This window comes from Pseudoliparis swirei, chromosome 4 (assembly GCF_029220125.1).
Source record: "Pseudoliparis swirei isolate HS2019 ecotype Mariana Trench chromosome 4, NWPU_hadal_v1, whole genome shotgun sequence".
Classification (NCBI taxonomy): domain Eukaryota; kingdom Metazoa; phylum Chordata; class Actinopteri; order Perciformes; family Liparidae; genus Pseudoliparis; species Pseudoliparis swirei.
The window spans coordinates 21,966,785-21,992,801 of NC_079391.1; the positions used below are offsets into that span (position 1 = coordinate 21,966,785).

The window sequence follows — 26,017 nt, forward strand, 5'->3', positions numbered from 1 at the left end:
TCCTTTGAGCTCAGTGGGACAGCCTCTGTCCCCCTCATACCTGTGACCAGGGGCCGGAGAACCACTCGATGCGGTTCTCACAGAGGCCGTTGTTGCAGACATGAGCGTCCGCGGGCCGCTCGCTGCCACACCCCTCCAGGGGAAGGCTGCTGATGTGATTGGTCAGGCAGAGGACTCCCCGCGTTCGCACACCCATCCCACAGTCGGCTGAGCACTGTGAAGCAAACACTTGTGTTACAATCCATGTTGTCAACGACCATGAACCCTGGCTTGTCTGTGAAGGTTAGATTGACGTCGATTTGAAGCTATCACAGTCTATGCACATATTTATTATGTTTTAACCACTTTAATTGTTTCCCATTTACAGAACCAGGCCTGTGTAAGAATATTTGCTAACCAAGATTATTATATGTATATAGTAACACAAATCAAGGAAAAGGATCTCTGACTATACTTTTGAAAGATCAATATATATATATATATATTTATATATCCGTTGTAGCTACGAAGACGTACAATGGCTGCCACTGTTAGTAAATGGATGAAGTCACTATGACTGTCCCCTTGACTCTTAAGTCCTACCCTATTGCCCCACTCGGTGTAGAACCAGCTCTTGGCACAGGATCCCGAGTCACAGTTCTCCAAATCGATGGGCCGCAGATTCATGTTGCACTCCTCATCAGGAACAAAGTCGCCCACGTTGCTGACGCAGCGGACCTCTCGCGTCCTCTGACCCAGCCCACATGGCACCGAACACTATGGAGACACAGGCCCCAGCGGTTAGCACTGTACTGTGTACTGTGGAGGTAAGAGCTGCTGGAGAGACCAGTGATTATCTTTTTTTGGAGAATTGCTGTATGTCTTAAAACTGAGGCGAGCCAAAGATTCAGGTGACACTCCTCTGTAGGTTCATCCTGTGGAAGGAACATGTATCGTGTACTGCCGCAACATATAGAGGAACGTCCCAGACATGAGTTACAAGAACGCCAGACGTAGATGGTCCCAGTGACCTTGTGCTGTTCCAGTATAACTGGTAGAAAGTCGGCTGTAGACAAAGGTCTGGGAGGCTCAGACAAAAAAACGGTAAGAGAGGGACCGGGTGGGAGTCGTCAGCAAGAGGAGCCACATTCCTTAAAGTAACCGGCTTGAACTGGGCCCTATTCCTCATACCTGGCTAACATAGTTAGTTGGATAATTGTCAGAATAAGATTACTTCAACAAGTCAGGCTTTTCGGTTCCACGAAGCAGGTTTAGCAAAATCACCATAGCAACACATCCAAAAATTTGAACCTGCTCCAGCGCAGGCTAACTTAAGTTAGCTGGATAAGCCGACAGCTCCCTTCTTCAGAGATCCCTATGATGAAGGAGTGATATTAGTTAGATTAGCGTTTTATAGGGAGAGAGTTCTCATCACGCCATGATGACTTCCTCTACCAGCACCGTCCATTCCACCCACAAGGAATCATTTATTTATAAGACCTTCTGGAGCCATCAAATCGCCCTCTGGCCCAAACAAGGGAGATTTTGTCGCTCAGTCTTTCTCAGCATTAATGTGCAGGTACTTATGACATAATTTTCCTCAAATTACATTGAAAACAATCATATGTTTTTGACAATAGGGGTCATGGACCTTGCAATTGCCTGCTGTAGGCTAATCATGTAGTGTACAATACTCATGTACTGTACAAAGAAAAAATTTACACTTTTATTGATCGCCGGGGGAAATTATTCTCTGCATTTTGACCCATCCTTAGTTATTTAGGAGCAGTGGGCTGCAGTGAATCGCCCAGGGAGCAACTGGCGTTCAGTGTCTTCGACATGCAACTAATGGGGAGAGCGGGGATCGTAACGGTACCTTGCGGTTACGGGACGACCACTCTCGCCACTGAGCTATAACCGACCCATGTACTGTACAATACCCATGACATGTTAGATGATCTGTGACTCCACCTGCCTCATAACAAATGGCCGGATCCAGAATATTGTAGATGATTATTAAGGTGGACTCATGAGAAGAATAGAGAGAATCACACACAATTTATTTTCACTGCTTCTCATCCAGACGTAGTTGGTGAAAGTCCCCATGCTGTGTGAGCCTACAGGTGATGTTATGTATAACAGGGCTCTCAAGTTTTGAAGACAGGCAAGAGTGACATTTCCATCATGTTCCGACATTTGTGGGATTTCCACAACAAGTATAAAGCAGAAATAGTGTTTGTGGCAGTGGGGTGTGTTTAGGCTTGGCTGCGGAGTGGGTGGAGCGGGGGGGTGGTTCAGGAAACAGTGTCTAATTGTCATTTAGAGTTAAAATATATTCAATGAATATGACAGAGTGTATGAATAGTTCGTAGTAGGCATATTCCACGATGGAGACCTCCACGATCCATCAGGCAGATGGAGGTAGAGAGGAGTGGAAGGAGTCTCAACAGTGCGAAAGAAGTGAATGAAAAAAACACAAATGGTCGGGCGAGTAAACTCACGCGAGTAAAGCGTTGTGAATGTTGGTGTGAACGCATTCTGCCATGATTATGGTCTGGAAGTCCTCATGCGTTCATGATCATCTCCTGCTCGTCAGTGGAGAAAATAGAGGCTCTTCCTTTGAGTTTATTTGCCATTGTGCTGTTAGAAAATCATGGTTTCAGTGATCGATGCTTCTCCTGTTTTGAAGTAGGACAGGCACGCTCAACTATCCTGATTATGGAATTCTGGTTTTATTTAATCTATGTGAATTTAACTGATTCAAAACTCTCTGTGTCCTGTGGGTGTTTGATGACTGAGGTCGGGTGCGTGAGAAGCCTGTGGCGTCTCACCAGCAGTCAGATAGGTGATCGATTCAAGTTAGTCAGCATCCATCAAGAAGAAAGAAATACAGCCACAACAATCCCTATGAGAACATTGTCACATTGTTTCAACATGAACATTTTCTACATTGTTATCATTGAAATTCAAATATTAAACTGCTTCAATCTGTACAAAAGTGTAACAATGACAAGTTGTGGTTTTAAGGGGATTACATGTCAGTCTACCAGGCAGTAATGTTTATGCTATTTAGTGTCTTTCTCTTTGAGTAGAGTGTAAGCGTGTTCTCCAAAATGTTCAACTTTCCTTAAAATACAAAAGTTGATAAAAGTGTCAAAAAAACTATTAAACTGTAAGTCATTAAAGATGATGTTGCAAACTAACTTTAGAGAGTTTCAAGTTATCTTAGCAACATTTTAGATCTCAAAATCTAAGATTACCTGATATGAAGAAGAGAGCTATATGTAGAAAGTGAAATGCTCGCAAGTAGCAAAAATAAGAGTTTAAGACTTAGTGCAGAATGTAACCCTTGTGTTGCCTTAGGGTCATTTTGACCCGAATCAATATTACACCCTCCCCCCGCCTTTGGGTCATTTTGACCCGATTCAATGTTTCACCCTCCTGTTACCTTTATATTTACTAACATATTTTACCCTTTGGGTTCAATTTGACGCCAGCAATTCAATTTTGTCTCGGAGTGCTTTACAATCTGTACATGAACATCCCTGCCCCAAACCTTGGCGTAGTCATGAGCAGGAGAATTTGACCCAGACACATCCATCAGAGATAGAGATTATGCTGCCATGGGTCCGTCCGACCCCCCCATGAGACGAAAGTCAAGGACTCCGGATCCTTAAGGAGAGAAAAGAGGAGAGGTACCTACTCAGTGCCTAAAACTCCCCGGCAGCCAGCTATAAGCAGCAGAGAGCATATCAAGGGGGACCAGGGCACCTTGATTCAGGTCTACTCTTACCAGGGAGGACTGTGTGTCTGCCTCCTGACTGAAATTGGAAGTTCCATAAAAAAAGAGGAGCTTGATAAAAGCTCTGGCTCCCATTCTACTTTTTGAACTACAAGTAGTCCGCATTAGTGTGAGCGTAGCTCAGTGGGGCAATATGTATACAAGCTCTTAGATATGATGAATGAGCATCACCATCAAAGCTTTGTAGGTTAAGAGAAGAATTTAAAAGGATTTTTGATTTTGAGGGGAGCCAGTAGCAGCGCCTGATTTTGAAAATATACGTGAATGAAAAGAATAGATGAGATTTGCTGCTTACGTGGGAGTTAAAGGAAGGACAAATCAAGATAACGCCAAGTCTGAGGTGCTTCAGGGCCGATTAAAATACTTTTTGTCATGGAGTGTTTCCAATAATGCCCAATAGGATTTAAACCAATTAGTGCCATGCTGAAAATGCCCGACTGCTCCGAAGGGGAGGTTAGAGATCGTCTGTAGTAGCCCAATACTCTGAGTAATAGGCTGCTCTGGCATATTAGGCCAGACTATCTCGCCAAACTAAGCGGATTCTTTCGAGATTAGTTGAACGCGTTGCGCTCGCAAGCTGACGCTTGCGCTTTGCCAGGCTCTGTGGGTTATACCACCCAGGAGCAAACTCTCCTTCCTCACTCACTTCTTTTCTTCAGAGGGGCTATCAGCCCAGTGTCATTCTCAGAGAGCTATTGGCAACGTCAACAAGATGATCATCTGGACGGACTAAAAGTTAGACCAGTGAGTCTGTTATATTGAGGATCAAAGATCAATACAGAAGGAAGGATCTTCTTTAAATTTAGCACTATCAGGGAAGACGCTCAAATGCTCAATGTCAACGCCCCAGTAGAACAAGAAGAAGAGCGTGTACAAAGCTGTGAGTGGGGTTTCTGTACCTCTGACAGAAGCCGCCAATCGTCCAACAAGGAGGCAATCCAAAATCTCCAACAATAATAAACTTTACGGGTTTAAAGAACAAAATTGATATAATGAGAATTCAGCAGGTTGGATGTGAAAGAACTACAAGGCTTCTTTCAAATGAGGGTGTAGTGTTGGTTGGTTGATTTAATTAATCGACTCGATTCAAAGAACTCCACCTCCCCATCGGTGCCGGAATGTGAGTATTAATATGACTGATTGGAGGGATGGAGATTCAGGAAGGTTAAAAACCACAACTCTGCTCCCGTTCCTGATCTGAACCCTGGGTTTGTTAAGTCCGTGATCCGATTCATCAACCATATTCAGAAATGAGACGCGCGTCGTCCAACGCGTGATGAAATGCTCCTCATCCTCATCAGATTTTCCCCAGAAAGTCTTAAATTATCCAGAAGATTATTAGAATTAATATTGTTTTCCAAGTTTAAGTGTGAGGCACTTTATGTTTGTTTGTTGACTACCGAAAAAACACCGACATTAAACATTGAATGGGGTAAATTAATCCTAAGGCGGGGGGAGGGTGTAATATTGATTCGGGTCAAAATGACCCTAAGGCAACACAAGGGTTAAACAAAAAGAACATATAGTATATCTAATACAATATATTTGTGGTAGACAGTAATTGCAAAAATGAACAAACTGATGTAAACAGGGTTGCAGTAACTGCATCCGCAAGCATTTGGAACAGACAACAGAAGTAAGTCAAATGCGAAGCTGCCACTCACGGCGGTCCACTCGGAGCGTATCTGCCACTCGCTGCAGATCTTCATCTGGCAGGTACTGCCGACTTCTGGCCGCTCCAAGTGTCGACAGCGGCTTGTGTGGACGTTGAGGGTGCGGTTGGCGTAGATCTGGCGACACAGGACCTGCCGTTGTTGCATGCCCAGGCCGCAGGTCTTACTGCATTCTGACCACTCTCCAATGTCCCAGCTGCCCAGGTGGAAATCACACAAGCTCGGGGTTAAGAGAATATCCTTAACATGTATATTACCGATGCGCATGGATGTCAATTCTATACATGCTGTTGTTTGTATTGAGATGTGTTCACATGCTTTCATCACCTAAGTGAACAAGGCTGACCACGTTCAGTCGGAAAATCTTTTATTTCTACATTTTTAATGTAGGGGAAAATACCATAAGTAGGCTTTTAGCTGTAAAGATTTCAACCTATTAACCCAGGGGAAATGATAGTGACCACAATATTGGGCTGGGGAACACAGGACCCCTGCAGCACAGAACCCTGGGGACAACGAAAACAGAGACGTGTGGTCTCTCACAAGGCTGGGCAGGGCTGCAGGTTGCAGGCCTCCTCCTGGGCAGTCGGTCTGCTGCTGCTGTCACACATGGCTTCTGACAACTGGCCATGGTTCAGCCGGGAGACGCAGTGAAAGATGGAGTGTCTGGATCCTGAGAAGCACACAAAGCTAATCAGGGTTCGTACGGTCATGGAAAACCTGGAAAAGTCATGGAATTTAAAATTGTAATTTCCAGGCCTGGAAAAGTCATGGAAAAGACTTGAATCACAAAAGTTTTGGAAAAGTCATGGAAATTTGTTATATTCACCTGTTCATTTGCATCGAGTTTAAAATAATTAATATGTTTTTGAAAGGAAGACGCTCAAAATATAAGCCGGCATACGTTCGCATACTATCGGCGCAATTATTTATATTTTCACGTTGCAAGTGAACGTACCTTAACTGGAAAGTTCGCTGGCTATAGCAACAGTAGCTTAGGGAAGCGGGCGGAATAATATACTATGCCAGAGAAGTGTAGATTTAACCATGTTGGCTACTCTGTGTGGTGGCAACACATTAGACATGTAAAACATTGGAGAGGAGACATTAACGAGCCGTGCTAAAGGAAGCGGACGTCACAGCGCTGAGCTACGGCTAACGGAGCTACGGCTAACGGAGCTACGGCTAGCGTCTCTCCGGTAACAAGCGGGCGTCGATAACCGATGCTGTAACAAAGTGACGCCCTGACTGTGGAGGTAATGTGGCCACCGAAGGTTGACAATTCACCTTGTTCTTTTAAATCACCCGAAGGTGCCAGCCTGCTATTCAATGCTTGTTTTGAAATCAAACGCTCATCTCTGCTCGTTGGACATCTTCACTTCAAGAGTCACGTGGTCAACGTGTTGAAGGGCTGATGTCTTTCTGTGTGACCAAAGCCTGAACCACTATTTAAAGTCCAAACAGATGGATTTGCACATAAAGGATAATAGTTTGTTTATAAGAATAAACATGGATAAAAATGTGTATTCTTTTAATCAAACTATTGTCTCTCATTCATTTGTTTCATTTAAGGTGTATTGTATGCTTTGTAATTCTCATTGGAACCTGGAGCCAAAAAGAACAGAAGAACATCTCCAACTAACAACATAAACAGTTTGACTGACCTTTACCACAGGAGGCGCTACACTCTGTGGTGCCAGCTAGTTGCCAGTTGTACTCTCTCTCGCGCCTGGGTGGCTGTGTGGCGGGAAGAGGGCTGTTGGGAACGCGAGGGGGTTCCCGCCCGCCACCGGCTGCACTGAAGCGTTCTTGGTGAGGGTTGCCGTGATGGTCGTGACTTCCCTGTCCATTCACAGCGTTCCCTTAGACATAGGCGCAGAAGTTATGACAGACGAGGAAACGTAACAATATATTGGAGTCACTGAGGAACGGATCAGATACGTGAGGATGAATTATTATTGGTTGGTCGGGTAGGTGTTTGAATATTTTTCCCTTTAAAATGCATGGAGCAATCCCACAAAGATATGCTAACAAACAAAATGGGTCTCATCTACCTTCTGGTCTGTGGCTTGGTTCCTGAGGGACGGCTGGTTTTTCTGAGTGGACAATGTACTCATAGTGGACACCAGGGTTCGGCTGCTGGAAGATCATCTGAGGCGAAGTAGATGAGATTAAGTAACAATCCTACAATAATGCTCTGAGAGACAACCCCTTACACAAAAAGAGAAGGAGAGTCACTACTGTCGGCATCTGGAGGTCGGAGTTGATTTGTGACTCACATAAACATCCAGGATCTCGTTGGTGGGCCCTTCAGCGAGAAAGGACTCCCCAGCCGTGCTTCTGATTTCATTGGGTCGGCTGTAGGTGAACATGGTCCCCCCTCCCTCATACTTCCCTGGTCTGTCAATAGCCCAGTTACCATTAATGATGGATCGCCCCGATCGGCTCTGGAGAGCTGGAGGAGACAGAAATGAACGACCGCACAATCACCACCTGAGCTTAAAGGAAAATACAGCCACAACCACTTCCACATAATTATTGTTTCATGTATAACCATTTAGGCATAATGACAACTGTAGTCAAAGAATAAATAAACACAGATCTAGTGAGTGTAACGGAGTAAATGCTCTCAAGTGCACTTTAGAGGAAATGTCCTTAATAAACGTGAAAATCGGTTGTACGAAAAATATTTCATGCAAATCCTGTAACATAATCTCCCAAAATGTTTTCCACTGATTTCGTGGACTAAATACAAAGAGGCCGTTAGAAAAACATTTGAGGTGTAACATTAGACAGGCTTGCAAAAAAGTGTTTGGACAACTAGAAGCACACGAGAGATGCTGAGCGTCGAACAGAGGCCTATTGAGGGGAAATCTGGGTCGTGGTGAGGGTCCTGCTGGATTCTCAGATTCTTGTTTCCATTTTAAAACCTCTTCTCATTGTGAAAGTGGAAGGAGCCGTACCTTGAAGTGTTGTCCAAAATGTACGAGGACAGTACGCATGTGTGTGAATGTAGCCAAAGAAGGTATAATGTGTATGTGTGTGTGTATATACTGTATATATATATTATAATATATATTTATATATTAATATATATAATATATAATATATATTTATATATTAATATATATATATATCGAATGTATATATTATATATATATCGTATGTATATATAATATATATATCGTATGTATATATATATGTATCCATATACAGTATATATGTATACATATATATGTGTATATGTATGCATGTGAAAAGTCTGTACGTGTGTGTATCTGCAAAGAACTATGAGTACTTGCGTAAATTCACTGTCAGCTCTAATTAAAGAAAGCAGAAGTACTTGGCATAGTTGGGAAATTCCTCACCTTAATTAAAAAGGATGATGCGGCTTATGGGGCAAGATCCTCAAATGAAAGTGTTTATGCACTTTCCTCAAGGGAAAGAAAGGCCGTTGAAGAGGGGGGAAGAGGAAAAGATCAGGGGCCCGTCCCCTTTTCCTCCGAAACCTCCTGCTGAGTTGGGGCATGGCTCTCGTTAAACAATGTTTGACATTCCAATAGTCACTTCTGAAAATAACCCACCCATGTGTCTCACCGTCGCACCTCTGTGGAGACGGCAGTGTGTTTCACTTGGAGGCCCCAATGAAAGGCCGCTCCACAGCGGTGGTGTAATGCTGCGACACACCCAAACAAACCCAATTGTACAAGCTACTGTTGCTGGAACTGGTCAAATTGCCAAATGGCAACTGATGAAATATATGTATTATTTAGTTATTTCTACCATGAACTTTCTTGTCCAATAGTGTCATACTTTCAATCTGAAACATAATACCACATGCAGTGGATGGAAATCTGTAAATTTGGATGGAAGACACAATAGCTTGTGTATGTATATATATATATATATATATATATATATATACACTACCGTTCAAAAGTTTGGGGTCACTTAGAAATGTCTTTATTTTTCAAAGAAAAGCACAGTTTTTTCAATCAAGATAACATTAAATTAAACAACAGTGTATATTGTAAAATGTGTGTTTGATATATGTTGCAGTGAGCACATAATATCAGTAGGATGACTGCCAGAGGTTCTCATTAGGCGGTTTGTGTTCTGCAGTAACTTTGGTGTAAAACCGAAGCAAGAAGAGAGGACCACTCTGCTTTGATTGGCTCCGGGTTCTTTGTTGTGAAACTACAAACATGTCTGCCAACAATGTGACCAGTGTTTTCGTGGGGAGGGGAGGGGGTTCCCACCTAGGTAGTTCCTGCTCTTCAACATTTCTGTGATGTTGATCTTGGTGGATCCCTCTGGGATCTCCAAGATATGGTGGTAGCCGACCTTGGTCAGACTTTGGTTGAACACTCCAGAGATCCGCCTGCAGGTGGCGTTGTCGCCTCCACACACGCCGCACTTGTCCATCACCTTTCCTGAGCCGAGGTAGTCGTCGCAGCCCGGACTCTGTGAGACGCAGGAGGAAAGGTGGTTTCAAATGATGACAGTGAACAGCTGAGGGATCAAACTTGAGGACCAGCTGAGTTTAATAAAAAAAAGTTATTTGTGCAGAATACATAAGCATATTTTGGACATAAACAAAGAGCTAATTAGGCATAAACGATTATATTTACAAAGCTACACCAAGTTGCATCTGCAAAATGAGAAAAACACCACTATTAACTACAATAATGCAATGTGTCATTATCCAGAAGGAAAGTAATAAGATTGTTGGGACTGTCTTTCAACGGACGCCAGAATTGCCTACCTAAACCACCATGTGTGTTCCCTGATTGAAGATGACATATTCCTCCTGCGAGTTATTCTGTGTCACATTAGTGTAAATATATTACAGGAAACCTGGGGCACCGTATAAATGAACGGTTTACCTCAGCAGTCCATAAAGTCCCTCAAACCAGCAGTAAAAGCAAACCGCCGTGCAAACAGGTGTTGGAGTGGCCACAACTGGCTTCAGTGAAATATACATATGCATCGTGGGTAAGGGGCGGGGCATAACCATACAAAGGCCTCCTGGGATTGGACATCATCCCCCCTCTGGGCCTTCCTGTCAGTTTGCAGCTCTCGCATGGCTTCCATGTGTGTTCCCTGATTGAAGACGACATATTCCTCCTGCTCCGTCCTGTCATGTGGGCATATTTCCCCTACAGCTATGAATGCTGGGTCCCAATATTGGTCACAGAAAACGTCCTTGACAACGCTGACCAAACGTGGGGCTGCTGACGTTTACACGTAGTCACAAGTACCATAAGTTAGTAGGGAAGTGTAGCCTCCTCAATGGGTTCAGCTGTACCGGCTGCAGGCGAGCGGCCAGACGGATAGAGAGAACAGACAGAGAGCAAGGAGAGGACGAGGAGGTGGAGAAAAGTTAAAGTGAAGGGATGGAAGGCAGGATCGAGGGAGGTAGAGGTGGAGGTAAAAAAAAGGGGGAGTCGGAGGTTGACTCAAGAGGGCGGTCTGGCTCTTCCCTCACCCGTCGCAGCGCCCTGCATTCTGAGCCAAAACCCCACCCGGGCCAAAGCAAACACGAAGGGCCTCCTTCCACACAGGAAATAAGTGATGAGAGAAAGAACAGCAAACTGAGAGAGCTGGGGGGGGAATGACATAAAACTGCCAAATGCTCCTGTGGTCAGTGTGGAATTACGGTTCACTTCAGCATGGGGCTGAATAAAGCCAGGATTTTTTATTATTATCCCGAAACCTAATACCAGAACATTGGGAGAGAGACTTCTGCGTTTCATGATCTCACTTTACAGACCAGTGAATATAAAGCAACTCAGAGTACCACGGGCCAGAAATAAAGGAATACACAATGCATGGTACACAATACAAACACACACATTTTAGGATTATTTGCACTTCCTACAATAAGTCCACCATGGAAAACAAATAATTAAGGACTGTTAGTGACTTACAGAATATTTTCTCCGCGTCTCCTTTTTCAGTATAAATCCCCTTTCAACAAAATGTTCATAAAACAGATGCAGAAACGTTGAAGGGTGATCTGTGGCCTTTGGGATGGGGGAAATGTCTAAATCAAAACTATAAGCAGTGACATATTGACATCAGATCTGAACTGTCGATGCAATATCATGTGACTGAATATGAAAACACACACCTTCTCCTTACATGGGCCAAGAGGTTCTTTTTTACACAAGCAACGCAGGACGCATTTGGGAGTAAGGGACTGCTGTGAGATTTAAATAAATGTAATGCTGGATGATGAACTGCGGCTTTGGCGTCTGTCTAGTTCCGCCACTCGGGCAATCACATCAACTCTTTTTTTCCCCACCTTCTCTCTGTGGGTGGTTTGTGCCATCTGGTGAGGGAAATGGCCATGTTGTCGGTGGAATTCTGACAGCATAAAAAAAAAAATTAATGTCTACCGAGGCCCACCTTCATCTGGAAGCGGTTACACGTGTCAGGACGGAGTGGAGTCCCAGTCAACTTGTGAACACTGCAAAGAAGAGCGTCTTAAAGTAAATCCTGATGCTAGTGTTCTGCACGATGCTCATCATACTGCAGAGGTTTCTTTTTGCAACCAACCAAGTGCACACAGACACAGGCCCATGTCGCAGGACATTTCTTCCCCTCGCAGCAAACACGGGACGCTCAGAATTAGACACAGACGTCGTGAGAGGCCCGTTCCAGTCCCTTTCTCGTGGAACTCGTTTGATTCCACTCACCTTGCCACTGTAATGATCGAATGCTGAATATAAAGTAGGGCGGAGACTGTAAACCTGAGCGGTCACAGCGGTCAGCGTGACGGTTGGGAGCCACCAGGTGAACTGTGAGTTGTAGGGTGAGTGTGTTGGGGTCCTAAAATGAGTAGAAAAAACAAATCATTTTAACTTAATTTCTGGGGTCATGTGAGCTGGGGGACCTTAGAATTGGAAGGAAGGTGCTTTCCTCTCCTTTTACACGTAACCCCTTCAACCTAAGGCTTTCTCTCACTTCCTGTATTTTAAGGCTTACACCAGAGCCACTGCATGTCTCATGGAATGTTATTTTCAGGACAGGTTAAGCCACTTGTGATTTTTAGAAATAAAACGTTTACTTTAAAGTGGCATCAAATTATTTTTGGCTACTTGGAAAAGAACTTCAAACACAAGTTGGACATTTGCAAACCGCTCACACAGCCAATAAGCTTTGAGCAACATTAGTCTTCATCTGGACTCTCATTGTACCTGCAGTGCTCGCTCTCCTTTTCGCTCTGCTTTCCTCTCCACCAACTCTCGAGGGAAATATTTGGCACTTTCGCTGTAAAACGCTCCGCTCTGTTCACCAGTTAGTTGCCAAACTTTGCCCGTCTACCATTTTGTTCTTGCAGCTCCGGGAAATGAGGCCGATGAGATGAAGTCGTGTTCCTTAAAACCAAATCAAAGTAGATTGACTCTAAAACTCTCTGTAGTGCTCTCTGTGCTTATCACTATGAGCAACGACTCTTTCACATGACATTAATGTCATCAGCTATCATGTAATATGGATTGCAGCTTTAAAAGGGGGTAAACTGCAAGCACAATAAAAGCCTATTTAAAGACAATACTGAACAAAAGCTTTAAAAACGTCCTCTGAATACAAGTTCTGACGAACGCTTCTAACAATTTAAAGCAACCTGATCCTTATATAGGCCACGTACATTTTACTGAGGTTCAACCTGTAGCCTGGAAATAAACGATAATGTGCAGAGGCCCCTTGATCTGTCCGTTGGAGCGTAATTGTAGAAATGATTCCCAGTGTGCCGGTTCACATGCCTGCAGAGGCCTCTTCTCTGAAGCAAAGAGTTAGAGGCAGTGAAAAATAACTGTCTCAACCACTATCTGAGAGTATCAGGCATATGTTTCATTCCTTAACACTAAACATGCACAATGTGAAAATATACAGTTGGACTACATCTCTTACTGGTTACAGTTATTGTTGCCTTGCAATATATTGGGCTTTTATCCAAGTTGGGGGCCTGGTTCCTTGCACCAAAAGAGAAACGCAAATCTGAAATGGATGGCGTATGTTTGAAATGATATGCTTAATAAAACAGCAGTGGTGGACGTAACAAGCAGGCGTTTAACTCGGCGCCGCTGTGGTTACTTGAGTTTAAATGTGGTGGACACCGGCTCTACTTGGTAATGGATTGTTCACCAAAAGAGTCCACGAGTCTGTTTGTGAATAATTCTGTTAGTTTTACAAAACCTTTGGTGAGGGTTTCTCCGGTTCTGGTATTTGCGTCTTCGCCAGGTTCCATATCAACACTTTCCTGAAGCATCAGTCGAGATTACTGACGCAGTTTATTCTGTGATGAAGATGAGTACTTTGATGTCAACAGGTTATTTCTAAATCCTTGTTAACACGATTTCGTCCGCACAAATTCCATCAGTCCTCGTGATTTCCTGAAACCAGGCTGCGGAATAGAATAATGGCTTTTTGGTTTGATGCTTGAACTAAAGTGTGGTTAACACAAGCTGAAGAGCTTTTACATTGCTAACAAGGAGCTAAATGAGACTGCAAAACGAAATAAAGCCAACTGGTCCGACTTCACATCCTCGTTGTGTAAACTCGTGGTCATCTGACCACTGTGTGCTACACGTACTGCCTGACGTGAGCAGTGAATGAAGTAGCTTGTATCAAAATCCTAAATCAGCAGTTTATTAAAACACAATGTTGTTTATCGGGGCGTATGTCCAGAGCAACAGACGATTCTTGCCCTGAACAACTCGCATGGCAACATGCTGCTGGTCCTAGTTCTGCAAAAAGGAAAAGAAAGTCTGAGTCCACATGAACGCATGTTGTCTGAGGCTCAGATGCCACCAGAACCTTCTAACCTACGTCTGAGCGGTTTCCCACTCTGTTTTCATTGGAAGCTACTTTTCTTTTTTTTTACAATACTGTGAGACCTGGACTGCTGTCTCCTTAAAATAAATGAAGAAGAAAAAAAGAAAGACCGTCACATGTACCACACCAGTAAGAAATTGAATAAATGAGCTCCATCTTGTTGGTGCAGACTTCTTGCCTGGCGAAGCTCGTGGGATACGAGCACAGCCCCCTGTGGTAAACCTCTGGGAATAAAAGCATGCTTTTTGTCCTCCAACTGTAAAAATGCATCCCAGGTTAAAGGCAGTGCAGTATTTTAACATATTTATGAGCGCGGGGTTAAAGGGCCGTTTGGCGAACACATTTGGGATTTCTAAAGCTCGTCACACGTAAGAAAGGTTGCAACGCTCTTTGGTCACCTGTGATACACCAGCTCATCTGGAAATGCAATGTAGACCTGACTTGGCTTCATCGTCCCGACGACAAGGAATTTATAGTGGAAGTGACCTCGAGACACAATGCTGAGCCTGTGGATTGCATTACTGAGCTCTTACAGACATCTCATGGACCTACCAATCACTGAGGAATATGATTTAATACCATTTTAAGGTTTAGATTGGGATGATATAAGATCCCGGTATGGTAATACAACCCCTCTCTTTCATATGAAGTGCACATTGTTGTTACCACGGCCACCGACATCTGCCTCCTACATGCTGGGATGCCGTGGATCTTCAACTGTTTTTAATGAGCGGGTGAAGGCGACACCGCTTTGACTTCAGTCAGCACTTACAACGCGTCTGTGTCTGAGACACTGTCATCGAGTTCACATGTGGCATTCTCCCTAATGAACAGACTGAGCTACTGAATGACTCTGATTTACTGTTACATCCTGTGTGAAATACACACCGATGAGGATACAACTTTTTTTAATCCATTATTGGTCCTGATTTTCTTCATCTTATCTATAAAATCAAAATCAATTATTTTCAGGTAATTCTACACTGTTGAAAGCATAATTTAAAATAACATTCATATCGCATTTCTGCGAGTAGAGTACCCTAAACACTTTTTTAACACTAAAAAAAGTGTAAAGTAGAAACAATTGGGATCAGAGGGCACCTTCCGGGTTTGAAAACTAAAGCTAATGTGGAAGTGCCTTAAACATGCATTCTTTCTGATCCGGGTATGACTCCTCTGGTAGCACAAAGCAGTCTGGTTGTATAGAAGTCTATGAGAAAATGACTCTACTTCTCTCTCTAATTTATTCCCTTAGTAAACATAAACATGAGTTTATGGTCTCAATCTCTAGTTTCAAGTCTTCGTTAATACAGCTTGATGTTAATTTAGAAAATGAAAAAAAAAACTAACAACGCAGACTTCATATTTACAGTCTTTGAGAGGAACCAGGCCCCGACTGTAGCCCGCTGTGCATGAATGACATGGAAGATCTGACTTCATCAATAGCTCAAAACTTGCAGATGTATTTGATATGTTCCTTTCCCCCAGATTTCTCTTCTGGCTCTGGTATAATGGGAACACTAACTGGACTGACCATGGTTTGTAACCACAAATAGAAACACGCATTCTGGTGTCTTGGAGAGTAAGTAATCACTCAGCTTTCCACTCTCAACGCAGCGTTTCATGAACCCAACAGCAACACGTGTCAAACCAAAATGGCAGCAAAGAAAAGCTGGAATTATTTACTGTAATGTAAGAAGGGAACTGAGGACAATACAAGTAACAGTTGTGGTTCCAACAACGTACAAATTGCATCATACTTTTGCTGTTTGTGCTTTTTTTTTTTGGGTAAATAATCAAGTTTCCTTAATTTTGGTGATGTACAATTCATTTAGCAGCACTGCAAGTCATCAGGCCATCGTATCTGCTGCATATCCTACAAGCTACGAGCATGAGCGGTTGTCGCCCTGTGGTGCAGGGAGATGTCGTAGGCATGAGTGGCGAGACCTTTGATCCCGACAGTAAAAAGCGGCGTCATGAACACACCACAAACTGCCCCGCACAGCACGGGGCAAGGGCACAGCCTCTTCGTTATAGGCTCCCACGCTTGTAAAACACTCCGAAATAGCATGTGAGCATCTACAGCCGTAAAAATGCGCAGGGTTTCTCCTGACATCACTCCGCTGATTTGGATGCACCGCTTTGGGAACAGAGTGATGAGCCCATTGGTCTCTGATAGTGGGTTTGATTCCCATGGTGGACACCCACACAAATATATAGTCTGATGTCATGATGGAAGGAGGACTTTTAACATTGTAGATAACTCGAGTGTCTAATTATGTCCCTGTTATTTTAGGAGACGCAGCGCTAACCGTGGTTCTGAAGGAACTTAGTCCTGTGTGCCTGTGATACAAGTGTTCTGTTAGGGGTCACCCCGGGCCCTCTGGAAACTGCTCAGAAATCACTTTGAGTTCTGGCTGATTGTCTCAATCTGCTTGTTTGAATTTGACCAATTCAATAAGACTTTGCTGATAAATGAGATTTGAGCTGGTGACATGTCCACTAGAGCAAGTGATGATGTACTTCTGTTTGGGGCCCGGACAGAGCCAGCCCTGACCAATGTAATGCTGCATGAGGGCAACCCGCTAAATAAGACCTATTTATTAGGATTAAAGGTTATAATGGTTTTTTTATTTCAAAATAACAGCAATAGAATTGTATTAGCAAAATATTTTAAACGTGCAAATGTTTTTTCTTCCCTCACTCGCCTCTACCACCTGTGCTTTGGGGCCGACCCCACACATAAAAGCTGCTTATTGATTTGTATCTACTCTTTATCTGTGACTGGTGTTGACCACACCTTTACGCAGCAATACCCCTCCCAAACCAACAGGAAGTCTATTTCTGTTATTGTTATTGGAGTTTGCTCAAAAGAGGTAACTAATGGACCCTGATCATAAGAAAGTCACTTGTTTGACAGTCAGTCTGTGAATTACTTTCTGGCTAATGCAATTGTTAAAATATTGTTGTCATTTACCTTATACATGCTTCCTTTGGGCAATATTATCAGGAAACACTCCATAAACTTTCATTGTTATGCAGATGACACTCAACTATATTTATCGATAAAAAAAACCACCAGGCAAAAAACCAACTGTAAATTCAAGCATGTCTTAAAGACATAAAACATGGATGACTGCAACTTTGATGTTAAACAGACAAAAACGAAAAATTTTTAATTTAATCGACCACCTCAGAGATCAATTATCTGGTGATGTGGATTCTGTGAGCGGCATTGCCCTGGCATCAACACAACACCAAGAAATCTCTTGGCTCTTGATCGATCGTGGACTTGTCCTTTCCCCACGAACAAATCTCAAGGACTCATTCTTTCATCTCTTTAATATTTTCAAAAATCAGGCACATCTTGTCTCAAAAGATGCAAAAAATGCAGAAGTTTTTTGTTACTGTAGACTGGATTACTGCAACTCCTTATTAGCAGGCTGCTCTAATAAATCTCTTAAATCCCCTCTCCCTCCCAGAGAATGCTGCAGCTCAGAAGCTCACACTCACTAAAAAAAGAAGACACATCACTCCTGCACTAGCTCAAAGCTGCTGGCTCCTGCTTGTAAAAAAATCAAATTTAAATTAAAATCTCTCTTTCTAAAGCTTGATTGCTTGATTGGCATCATATCATCATATCTTAAGGTAACTTATTGCCCACGTAGACTCACTGCTCACTACTCCACCAAGACTACTTGTAAAAACTAGGTCTAAAAAAGTAGAATGGGAGCAGAGCCTTTGGTTATCAAGCTCCCTTTTTTATACCTTCTTTTCCAATTTCACCAGAGTTCAGAGTCACAGTTACAGTCTCACCTGAAGACACTAAGAGTAGACTTAAGACCTTCCTCTATAGTTAGGGCTGAATCAGTCCAGCCTTGATATGCTGCTGATGGATTCTGATCTGCCGCTTAGCTGCCGGGGGAGCTTTAGGGTGGCTATCTCCTTTTTTCTCCTCTTTTTTTTCTCTTTTTCTCCTCTAAATTACGTTACTAACTCTGCTTCTCAACTCTGCGCCTTTTTTCGTCCCATGACACTTTCATGGGCATGGGTGAGGCCGGTCACTGGATGGTCCGTGTCTGCCTGATGCTGGATGATGGATGTCCCTGTCTGTCCTCCCACTCTCCTCCTAACCGCCTCCTGCCTCCACTTCCCACTCCGCCCACCCCTCGTGGAATGGATCATGGAGGAATAGGTGGATTATATCTCTCTATCTAAAATTATTCTTTAATGTCTGTTAGAATTATAACTCTCATTTTATTATTTCAATCTGTCCATCCTACACATTACCTGTCTTGCATGATGTCTATCTAGGAGGATCCTTCCCTGGAGGGGATCCCTTTTCCTTTCTCTTCTTTTTCCTTTGAGGTTTTTTTTGATGTTTTTGAGGGGGGGATTGTAGGTATTTCAAATTGGTATTTGTGGTTTTGGGATTGTAATATGTGTAATTTGTATTTTTTGTGAATTGAATTTATAACTCCTTCAGCATCATTTTTTTTCCCGGTATTGTGTCATCCTCGTCAAATATTCAAACTCATTGTGGCAAAGTGAAGGGTTGTCACTATTCTGCCTTTTGGGTATTAATAAGATAAGAAAAGACCAACAATATGTAAATGATCACCATTAAATTATCATCATTATAATTGTGGCATAAAGCATAGGCCTTGGATCAAATTCTAACATATATTCATCATGACTTCTGTCAACTTGACTTCTACAAACCCACAACCAAACTGCCCCCCCCCCAAAAACCTATATCACAAAAGTAACTAAACCCACATTTCTCTCAATTGACAGATTCCAGCGTGGATGTGAAATGGATAGCTATGTAGTTTATGGTCATATAAAGCTGGCACAGACATCCTCATCAAGCCCTTGGCACTCCAGACGTTCGCATTAAAGACCTCGGGCACCTCGCCGGCCTCATTAATCATCAGCACACACACTAGGTGAGCTAAAACTAACCGAGCCGAGCCCCAGGCAGTGACGGGCTAATTCAGGCTTGCGGTCTCTCCGTTATAAGAGTTCCAGGTGCATCTTTACAGTCCCAGGACAGGCCAGACTAACAGAGTCTTCCACTAGGAGGGAAATATAATCCCACAAGTAGCCTGTGAATGTGCAGTGGAAAAAGAAACTGCTCAGAGAGCCACAGTGGAAACAGCCACACTGTAAATACTTCCACTCAGCAGATGAACCACAGGATCACGGGGCCGCACCGACAGTTCGAGTTATGGAGTGACACCGACCCGCGTTAAACACTAAAAACAGGTTGTAAATGAGGACAAGGCTCACTGGCATCTCCAGCCGTGAACGTAGGTGTCCTAACCCTAATCGACTTTAACCACCAAGTCCAACAATTGTGCAGAATTTCTCTGGCGACATGCATGCCGCAGAATACCGACCACTTCCCACACCTCACTGCAAAGAGTCCAGAGGAAACTCACACTCGGCAACACGGTGTCAGCATCAGTCTGTCTCTCCCAGGTTCCTCCGAGTCCCATCAGAGGTGAAGCGGGTCCTACCTGAGACCGCGGCTTCCCCTGCACACGCATGTGCAGGCAGACGAGCAGCAGGAGGGCCAGTCCTGTCAGCATTCTCTCACATGCACCGGTCACTCTGGCTTTTTAAATCACAAATCCGGTGGCTTCTACCCGTTAGCCTCTTCCTGCCTCTCTGAGAATAGCAAATACAATTTGTTTTAAACTCCTCTCACTACAGAGCTGATCTCTACGAGCTCCCCCTAGTAAACTGGACTGGGGAGGTGCAGCTGGGGGAGGAACGGGAGGGGGCACAGAGGCTTTAGAGGAGGGAGAGTGAGAGGTAGACAACTGAATAGGAGGGAGAGAGAGAGAGGCGGGGGGAAAGGACGCAGGATGGGGAGTGGGGCAGAGACTGCTCACAGCAAATTGGAACCCAGAGAAGAAGTTTTGGGGAATATTTTTTAATGTGACAGAAAAAGTAAGCGACGAGCTTCTTTCTGAAATGGATGTGTAAGCAAAACCACTGTGGTTCAAATTGTGTGGATATAATTGGCAGGTAGGTGGGCCATCATCTTGTTATAACAATAAGATCCCTTTCCCTTCTTGGAGCCAGCCCCCCCTCAACCAAAAACTAACTGACATCCACGTCGCAATGCTGGAGGCACAACTGCCGCAGCCAAAGGAGAGCAGACTCATCATATGGTTTCCTGTTGCGCCACCATTGTGTCCACGACATTAAACCCTAATTGACCAGGATATACTTTACTGAGTACACATCTCATCCTTATAGCCGATACTCTTTAATTTTTTCCCCAATAAAATGATATAGGCACATCTGGGACATTGCGACTGGACCTGATTCTACACAAAGAGACATCTGTAAAAAAAAAAAAGCCTGAGATAATTGAAAACTGTCCGGTTTTGAAGTGGCACCCGGAGACGGCCGAGCACCACCACGAGGGGAGGAGCCTGAAGGAGACAGAGAGACGGGCGTGATAAGATGCTGCAATATGAATACCAAGAAGGAATAAAAACTCTACTGGAAGGCATTGAAATGCACACACAGACATCAAATGGCTTCAGGTTTGGAAGGTTTCGGGCGTCGTCATCATTTCTCTGCATATCCAATCAGAGAAAGACAGACTGATGCCACTAATGTGGAGTTATAAACAGTAAAATATATTTGATATCAAGTAGATTTAAAGATACAACGTGGAATGTATATCTGTCACCGAATATTCAGAATATGTATTTGAATAGTAAGATATGAGAAAAATAAATATTAAATTAGATTTTACAAAGAGGCATTATTGCCTCGTGTGCACTGAACGCGTGACGGGAGTCGCACAATGTCCCTTTCGTTGAGTGAAAATGAAATGTGACGTTAGGTCACCTTAAACAAGGGATGATTCAATAATAAACAACCGTATTGGTTTGGCATTGAGTCATTATGTAAACAAACAAATGAACCTGTCAGCTGTTCGCTCAAGATCAGACTGGACATGTGACCACTTAAGATATGGGTGAGTCGTGCCTTCTACTTTCCGAGGTTTCTATTATTTAAACAAAACCACTGTTTTATGTTGTGACTTTGAATCGACACACACTAATGCCAACGGTAAGTAGGACACCAGCTGCCCCCTTATCCGGTGTTTTGTCGTGACATTTATATTTAATTCAATTTAACATCACAAATCAGCCTTTTCTTTGTCCAATGGAGCCTTTGAAAGCGAGCGTCAGTCGGCGCATGTTTCCATCTCACCCTCCCTCGTGAACAAGACCCCGAGATACTTGAATTCCTTCGCTTGGGGTAGGCACTCTGTCCCCACCTGGAGGGGGCCGCTTACAGTAAAACTACTTCCACATTAGCTACTAAGACGCTTGGGACTGAAGGTCTATGTGTGTAATCCCACTTTGCAATAAATCCGCTGAACATATGGCCAAATATTTGCTTGGAGATGATGTGCATGTCGGCACTATACCTAATAAATCCCACCGTGCCTCCTCTCATAATATTCTGCAGAGAACGACTCGAGGCATTGAGAGCAGGGAAGGGTCGCAAGAAAAGTGAACGCCCCCATCCAGTCCAGCGTGGACAGTGTACACAATAAGCTGTCACAACGGCACAGCTGTAGAAGGGGGTGGGAGAGATGGGGGGGGGGGGGAGATGGACCAACGCATATCATCTCCTGATCTGCCTTCAATCTGGACAACGTCATTATTGAGGCGTGGCGCCCAGAGGTCGGGCGGGGCTAGACCGACTCTCCAGTATACCTCCAGGGTCTTTGTTTCCTTCGACAAGTAGGTCAGCCCTGAAGTAACCTCGACTCCAGGTACACACTCACTCACACACACACACACACACGTCAGAGTCGTGCTCTGAAGCAGGTGGGCTCAAGGGTCCGGCAGACAGGCGCTCAGTACAATAGCCGTATTCATTACCTTATTTTCTGTCACGCTTCCAGTCTTTTTTGGGCGCTCGCTGCTTCGGAAGAACGTTTAAACCCAAAGCTCATCAGCAGAACCATGACGGGAAACAGATTCTGCAGGCGTGGGCCTCGGGGTGACACACTCTACCTTGACGGATGCAAAGCGGCCTTTGTCTTTAAGCTGACTACCATCAGCGTGCATCACACTGATGGGTGAGAAATGAGGATGCAGTGAGGATTTCTTCTGTGTATCGTCACACAGACGGGGGCCCTTCCTGACTCGATAGCCTGGCCCTCAACGAGAAGCTTCTGTGAAACACAAACCTGCAACCGGCCGACGAGACGATGAGCGAACGGACCAGATGAGTTCCTCGTGAACTCATTTCGTTTGATGTCTCTGTGCAGCCGCTGGCGGCCTGTTGTTCCTGAAGCTGTTCGACGCCACTACACAGTCTCTTCAATTGACTGCCCCCCCCAGATGGAAGCCAGCCGCTGCCAACGGCCCCTCACCTGAGGAAGAGCTTCGTGACCACAGAGCCCTAAAAATACAACCCTTGTCTCCGTATCGTGTACCCTCGTAAATCTGTCTCCCAGACCGGACACCGGGACCCCCGGCTCTACCGCCCCCAACCCGCAGCCGCGTAGCTCACAACTCAGCAGGCTCCGGTCAGCTCATCAGAGAGAACCGCACATTGAACACATCCTCGGCGCGCTGTGAGGGCGATGCACAAAAACGATCCTGGCGAGTGCCCACACATCCCAAAGTTGCAGCTCACGCCTGGATCTAGCAGAACAAAATATTACTCATCACAAATATTAAAAACACAATCTTTCACATTGTCTACATTTTCTTCTTCAATTGGTCTCGTGAATTGACCCCCCTTCCCCCCCCCCCCCCCCCAGGATACAAACAGAGGCGCTAAGCAGTGTGTTGTGTTGGAATCCTGTCAAATGGAGATCCCATAAAATGCTTTTCTTTTTCAGAGCTTGAAGGAGGCCCCCCCGCACAAGGTTAAACGCTCCCGGGCTCCTGAAGAAGGACTTTACGAGCTGTACCAGAACCCAGTGGAGGCGTGGCGGTGCAGAACAAGTGTCTGCCCCCCCCGCCCCCAACACCTCCCAGAGTCGGTCGGGTCCGGCGCGGGCCAGTGAGGGCCAGCAGGACCCAGGAAGTTTAAGGCAAAACTAAGTCATCAATCTGTCATCCCCTTCGCAGCTTAACTTCTCAAACATCATTTAGTTCTTAACCCTCCTGTTACCTTCGGGTCAATTTGACCCCATTCAATGTTTATCCCTCCTGTTACCTTTATATGTACTGACATATTTTACCCTTGGGGTCAATTTGATCCCAGCAATTAAAACCTCGAGAAAATTATTAGAATTAATATTGTTTTCCAAGTTTAAGTGTGAGGTACTTTGTTTGTTTGTTGACTACCTAAATAGCCCTTTAAATATATAAAAAAGTTGATATTTCTTATATGTTTGACAGTGAAAAACAGCCTGGGGTCAAATTGACCCGAAAGAACACCGACATTAAACATTGAATGGGGTCAAATTGACCCTAAGGTAACAGGAGGGTTAACTGTCCTCTGACGGGATCTCCCACAGCCTCCTGCCAGCGACAAGTGCTCCAACAAGCACCATTAGTGCAGGACGCCCGGGCTGCCACTCTATCGCTGAACCTGACCTTTGACTCCCTGTGGAGGGGAGCCGGACGAATCGCTCTCTCTATTGACGGGTCAGCAAAGTGTGGACTGCCTGATACAACCGACACGGCCTTTCCCTGGAGCAACGCAGTGGTTAAAACCCGTGTGGACTGTCACGAGCACCAACTGTAAAGACAGCATCTCTCCTCAGCATTACCCGTCGTAACCGCGACCACACATGTCCGAGGGCTGGGACCGGCTCCGCTGACGTGAACCCATAACCATCAGGGTAATGGTGACACCCTGCAGCTGTCTGCCGCAGTAAAGAATGCATAAAACAGATGCAGTTGTCAGAGGAGAAGAAAGAGAACTCGGGGCTCATGTTGTTTGAGGAGTTTGGGACCTGAGCCGGGAAGCATGCCGGTGCTGAGGGGAAGGCCGCGGCGGGGACCTCGATTTTGCGCTGGGTCGAGACGGAGATCTTTCCGTCATCTTTATTTCGAGCGGTACGTCATAGTCCATGCCGAAATCTGTCAGTTCAACGTTGACGGAGGCCCCCTACCCGAATGGAAAATGTCTGCTCACGCTGTATTTGGCATTTTATCATCCGCATGTTTGTGTGTAACCAGAGTTCAACCTCGGCTCGCGGAGCTTCTTTTCAAGATCTTTCACCGTTATCGTGTCCCTCCTGATTGCGAAGGGCAGCAGGAAGAAGGCTGGAGCAAAGTAAACCCGCCACCGGGTCCAGAGCGCTGCGAGCTGCACAGTGTGTGGTCAGTGATCGGCCTTTAAAAATAAACACACCCGTCTCAAATGCCCCCCGGTATAAAGAGAGAGAATGAATGGAATTCCCCCCATAAAGGGATCTTTATTCCACTGTTCATCTGAAATGAGGAACCACATACAGAGGGGGGGGGGGGGGGGTCCACACTCACACTCACACTCACACAGCGTTTCCACGAAAGAAACTGAACAAAAGGATATCTGGATGCTACATATGCTCAACAAAACTCACAAAAGTCCTGACTTTAACTATTATTTCACTAAAATGATGTAGTACTCTCCTCCTCAGTTTATGTGCAATGCATGAAATGATTCACTGCAAAATAAGAACAGTTTAAAATGGCCTTGTATATGAGGATATTTACAGTTCAGGTTCAAAATCACATCATATTGTAGGTTAAACAAAATCTGAGTAAGACTACACTCCGCCACAAGGGGGCAGTTAACATGTTGTTAATGAGTCCATCACACACTCCAGTGACGTGTCCTTGTGAAGCCAGACACACCTTTGTGTTGAACATAGCTTCATCTCCTCTTATCTTAAATAGACTCAGCGCCTCAGGTTAGGTGCCTTCCCATGTCTGTGGTTAACACAAGCTCAAGGGTTATAAATGTTTTGTTCTAAGAAATAAAAATAATTAGTCAGCATTACATGATTTTTTAAGCTTTTAGACGTCTTAAAGACATTTGCTAGTCCGCCTTTACAACCTCGTTCTGTATACTTGCAGTTATGCCACCATAAAATATACAAGTATTATCCAAGAGTAAAATCTCACTGTTTTATTTTTTTTAACCAGTACTTCTGGGGTTGGCCTACAACAAATGTGTCATCCCTGCAGTACAGTATAGAGGAAACAATCTAATCTGGGCCACAATCCGGGGGGGAAACCCATTAGGGGTAAAAGATCTAGATCTGCCTCATTAGATGGAGACGGGAGTCTCTGTAGGAGGCAAATGAGGGTGTCACTGCGTCAGATTGCAAACATCTGAGATGGACACCTGCAGCGGCACCGGGAGCCCACGGTTAAATGGACAGAGCTGGGTCGCACAAAGCGTGGCTGGTTTCCTCTGATCAGCAGCAGTGTGTCACCGCAGCAGGTGCACAACCATCGGTGGTTTTCTTTGGTCTTGAAAAGTGACTCAATGATAACGTGGTTAATCCACGCTTCCCTCGAAAACCAACGTTTTAAATGACAATTTTCATCATTCTGATTGAGAATCTCAAACTGCCGACTCAGGCAATAATCTCCACTTCTGCACAGTGATATCCCACAAAGAGAGCATGAACATCTACAATATGTGACGCTATAATCAATATTCTATCTTTGTCTATATTAAGGGGAATCAAAATATTGAATTTCACACAACCAGACACACACACACA

At 44.4% G+C, this 26,017-nt stretch overlaps 1 protein-coding gene and 1 pseudogene across 2 annotated transcripts in view; both read right to left on the reverse strand.

Annotated features, from left to right (window-relative positions):
* Positions 1 to 26,017, reverse strand: part of LOC130192427 (serine/threonine-protein phosphatase with EF-hands 1-like) — a 991,358-nt pseudogene that overhangs the window by 814,811 nt on the left and 150,530 nt on the right.
* Positions 1 to 26,017, reverse strand: part of adamtsl7 (ADAMTS-like 7) — a 48,136-nt gene that overhangs the window by 5,455 nt on the left and 16,664 nt on the right. Inside the window, exons 1-9 of one of the 2 annotated variants that reach the window (XM_056412401.1) lie at positions 19,740 to 19,973; positions 9,714 to 9,918; positions 7,734 to 7,909; positions 7,509 to 7,605; positions 7,119 to 7,316; positions 5,998 to 6,127; positions 5,446 to 5,650; positions 583 to 756; positions 41 to 214 (exon numbers count right to left, since the gene is read on the reverse strand). In XM_056412401.1, the coding sequence (XP_056268376.1) occupies positions 41 to 214; positions 583 to 756; positions 5,446 to 5,650; positions 5,998 to 6,127; positions 7,119 to 7,316; positions 7,509 to 7,605; positions 7,734 to 7,909; positions 9,714 to 9,918; positions 19,740 to 19,889 (1,509 nt within the window). In that variant the 5' untranslated portion in view covers positions 19,890 to 19,973. Of the gene's footprint in view, positions 1 to 40; positions 215 to 582; positions 757 to 5,445; positions 5,651 to 5,997; positions 6,128 to 7,118; positions 7,317 to 7,508; positions 7,606 to 7,733; positions 7,910 to 9,713; positions 9,919 to 19,739; positions 19,974 to 26,017 lie in introns of those variants that run through there. The other variant, XM_056412400.1, reaches the window with a different exon arrangement.